This window comes from Tupaia chinensis, unplaced genomic scaffold (assembly GCF_000334495.1).
Source record: "Tupaia chinensis unplaced genomic scaffold, TupChi_1.0 Scaffold000211_1, whole genome shotgun sequence".
Taxonomy (NCBI): Eukaryota; Metazoa; Chordata; class Mammalia; order Scandentia; family Tupaiidae; genus Tupaia; species Tupaia belangeri.
The window spans coordinates 1,157,085-1,160,763 of record NW_006159686.1 but is presented as its reverse complement, the minus strand read 5'-3'; the positions used below and the strand labels follow the sequence as shown (position 1 = coordinate 1,160,763).

At 64.0% G+C, this 3,679-nt stretch overlaps 1 protein-coding gene across 2 annotated transcripts in view; it reads left to right on the top strand.

Moving 5' to 3' along the window:
• ADGRD1 (adhesion G protein-coupled receptor D1) overlaps positions 1-3,679 on the top strand; it is an 87,090-nt gene that overhangs the window by 32,702 nt on the left and 50,709 nt on the right. For both annotated transcript variants that reach the window (XM_006147339.3, XM_006147337.3), the window contains 2 exons: positions 516-577; positions 1,662-1,817. In XM_006147339.3, the coding sequence (XP_006147401.1) occupies positions 516-577; positions 1,662-1,817 (218 nt within the window). The remainder of the gene's footprint in view (positions 1-515; positions 578-1,661; positions 1,818-3,679) is intronic.

Here is a 3,679-nt window from a genome sequence, read left to right as displayed (position 1 = left end):
GCTTAAGTCGTATTCTCCCCGGGGAGTAGCAAGATTAGGGCTGCCAGGACAGGGCAGGGGTTGGCGGACGGAGCTTGATCCCGAACCAGCTCCCCCCGCCACTGGCCAGCTGGAAGGCTTGCACCCAGTGGACGGGCTCAGGAGGGGCCTCCCCGCCGCCTCCCTGGGGACATTCAGCCTCCTGTGTGCAGAGGTGCCACCCACCCCTCCGCCTGGCGGCGAGCAGCACCCTAGTCTGGATGCACTGAGTCTGTTTCTCTCTGTCGGTTCTTTGAAATCGTTAAACGCCTCGTTTGAGACCTTTTTTTAAAAAAATATGATGGCTGGTATGGAGGGTGTTCTAAAGCAATTTAGAATATAAACAGAAAAGTGACCTGGTCTGGGAGTCCCCACTGCCCCTCAGGCTGACCTCCTGCTCATCCTCAGGCTCTCCCTGCCGAGTCCGAAGCCAGAGTTTCTGGTAGGGCCGCCCTCCTGGGGCCACGCCTCACCCCTAACAGACGTTGTCTTTCCAGGCAAGCATGCTCTCCTGCCTCCCACGCCCCCCGGCACCTTCCCAATGTCCACGGCCAACGAGGTGAGTGGACCCTCCTTGGCCTGCTGGGTGCCACCTCTTCCCAGCCACCCACCAGGAGAGATGGAATTGCATGCAGGCAGGCTCTCGTGGCAGTGGGACATCTGGCAAGAAGCCACAGAGCAAGGACAGCCAAGTTGCACTGATTCTTGGCGTGAAGGGTGGCCAAGGAGAAGCTCTCAGGGGACCAGCAGTTAGCATAATGGCTATGTCGCTGGACTTCCATATAGTCACCTGCGGTTCGAGTCCCAGACGTGGTGGCTTAAACTCACGCTGGGTGTGTGCGTGTGTGCCCAAGATCCTGAGAGGAAAATGGAGGAGAAGGGATTGCGGTGTGGCCATCCTGCCGGGGGTGATTTCTCGCTTTCTGTCTCTCTGTCTCTCTCTGTCTTTTTGGGGAGCACACATGCCCTATAGCAAACATCTCTCCAAAATAAAGAGAAGCCCCGGTCCCCATCTCCAGGAACCTGAGGGACTGAGGGATCAGGCCGGGTCCTTAGGGACAAGCAGGCAGCTGGGCAGTTGCTGGGGCGTCCGTGCAGGAGGCAGGGCGCCGGGTGCGACTTTTCTGACCTGTCTCCTGGCCTCGGAGGAAAAGGGCGATTCCGTAGAAAACGTTTCCTCTGGAATTAGATTTGTAGTCACAGAACTGCCCCCACTGGGGTCTCTGTATGACAGCGCACAGACTCTGACGCTTCAGAGCCCGCCCCCTGCTGTGCAGCTTATCTGTGGCACCTCTCCGTGCCCGGGGGCTGCCATGAGGGTAAGATGTGGGGCCAGCAGATGTGTGGTAGCCACGTCGCTGGGCTCCCGTGTTTGAACTGTGATTCAAGTCCCGGACACGGCGGCTAAAACTCAGGCCAGGCACGTGTGTATGCATGCCCAAAATCCTGAGAGGAGAATGGAGGAGAAGGGATTGTGGCGTGGCCGCTCCTGGGGCGATCTGTGGTCTTCTGCCTCTCTGTCTGCCTCTTCAGTGAGTGCACATGACCGAGGGGAGCGCAGCAGGTGACGCCATCGGGGAGGACGTCGGGTGTCCGGGACGCCGCGGCTCTCACCTCACCAGAACGCCTGCTCTGTTTCCTAGACGCCAGCAGATGTTTACCGTCCCATCATAACCAGCCTGACAGCAGAGAGCAGGACCTTCCCGGGGCCCAGAGTCGCCCTGAAGTACCTTCAGAACGTGTCCCTGAGCTTACCTGCCCGACCCCTGTCCGAGGAGACGGCGCTGAGCCTCACCAAGGTAGGCTGTCCACTGCTGCGTGTGCGGGGCTGGCATGGCAACTCCGTCTGACCCACACGGGGAAGAGCAGCCCGGACTGCCAGGGCCTGCGGGCCGGCCTCGAGGACAAGCCCGTAGTGTGGTCTCTCCACAGCCCTGCACGCCGCTGGCTTCCAGAAGGACCCGAGGTGCCCGCTCCCCAGGCCAGCCTGCCTGGCCCACCGAGCACCGGCCTGGCCCTCGCACGTGCTTTGCAGTCCTGGTCAGGCTGTGGCCCGCTGGGCGGTGGGCGGCAGGCTGAGTCGGCAGGTCTGGCAGGCGCCGGGGGCCACGGTCCTGCAAGCCCTCAGCCAAGGCAGCTGCCACGGCGCTGGAACCAAGATGCCGTCTGTCTTGCCCCTCAGATTCAGGCCACGCTACGGCTGTGGGCAGGCGGCCCACCGTGGGGAGGTGTCAGACCTGCTCACCTCGCGAGTGCGGCCCGAGGCCAGGCAGGCGTGTGGTCCGAGCACGGGGCGACTGTCCTCTGCCAGGCACTGGCCGTGTGCCCTCGGCAGGCTGCCCCTCCCTCGGCCTCCTCGCCTCAGCTGAGGCCGGAGGAGACAGTAACCAGTGCTGCCCGACGGCTACGATCCCTGCCTGTGGCCCAGAGCGGCTTCCGGGGTGCGGCCAACACATCGGCTCTTCTCCCGCTGTCCTTGCTGGAGGCGGGCCCAGAGAAGCACAAGAGCCCCGTCTGGGAGCCACTCACCCACTCAGAGCACGCCAGGTCTGGGGGCCGGGGCCAAGGACCACACCCGTCTGAGGGGCCCTGGTTGAAAGGCAGAGGTGGCCACAGAGCCCGGCAGTGGGGTGTCGTGGAGCGGAGGGGCACAGTGGCTCTGGCGTCAGGCAGCCGGGGCTCCCAGCTTTCACCCCCTCTGTGTCCCTGGGAAAGCCAGCAAGCCCCGCAGGCCTTGGGACACGGGACAGGAGAACGCCCAGCTGCAGGGCGAGGTGCTTCTGGCTGTAAGGAACGAGGACCGGCCCAGGCAGCCCCGGGCTGGAAACCGCCTGCCCCACGGCCTCTCCAGGGCGCGGGTCCCAGAGGCACCACTCCCCTCGCACGCACAGCAGGGACTGGGCCTCACTGCCAGGGACCTCCACAGGACCCAGGCTGGGGCCAGCCCATGGTGCAGGGGTTAAGGTGCTGGGTCCCACATGGCCGATGGTGTCATGCGAGTCCTGGACCCAGCACCTTGGAAAACATGCCGGGCGTGTGTGCCACATCCACGGGGAGAGTGCAGGACAGGGGTGTGGGTGGCCATGCCGCCGCCAGTGCGCCTCGCTTCCCCTTTCTGGTGAGCGAACACACCCTACAGCAAAACTTTAAAAAATATATTAAAAGACAAAACCAAAAAGCAGACAGCCCAGGTCATGCGGGCGGTGGGCTCCCTCCTTACAGCCCAAAGCCCCCCACCCCCCTACCGCGACCCCGCTCCCCTGCAAATATCCCCTCACGGCTCATTGGACCCCTAGACCAATCTCTGGCCAAGGGAGCGTGGGCCGATGGCTCAGCCAATCACAGTCTCCCTTGGGCGGGGCCGAGGCAAGGGGGGGGTAGGGCAGGCTCCCCAGAAAGGGCGGGTGGCGCTGGGTGGAAAAGCTCTGAGCTGGGGTGAGCCTGCGCCCTCTGCCCACTGCCCTCCGCCTCCTGTGAGCGTGCGGCCACCTGTGAGCGTGTGGCCACTGTGAGCCCGCACCAGGAGGTGCTGACGGCGGCTGTGAGGCCACGGGCCCGGGCTGTCCGGGCGGCTGTGAGGCCACGGGCTGGGGCTGTCCGGGCGGCTGTGAGGCCACTGGCTGGGGGGGGCCGGGGCATTTGTTTTTGGGAGGAAGCGGGA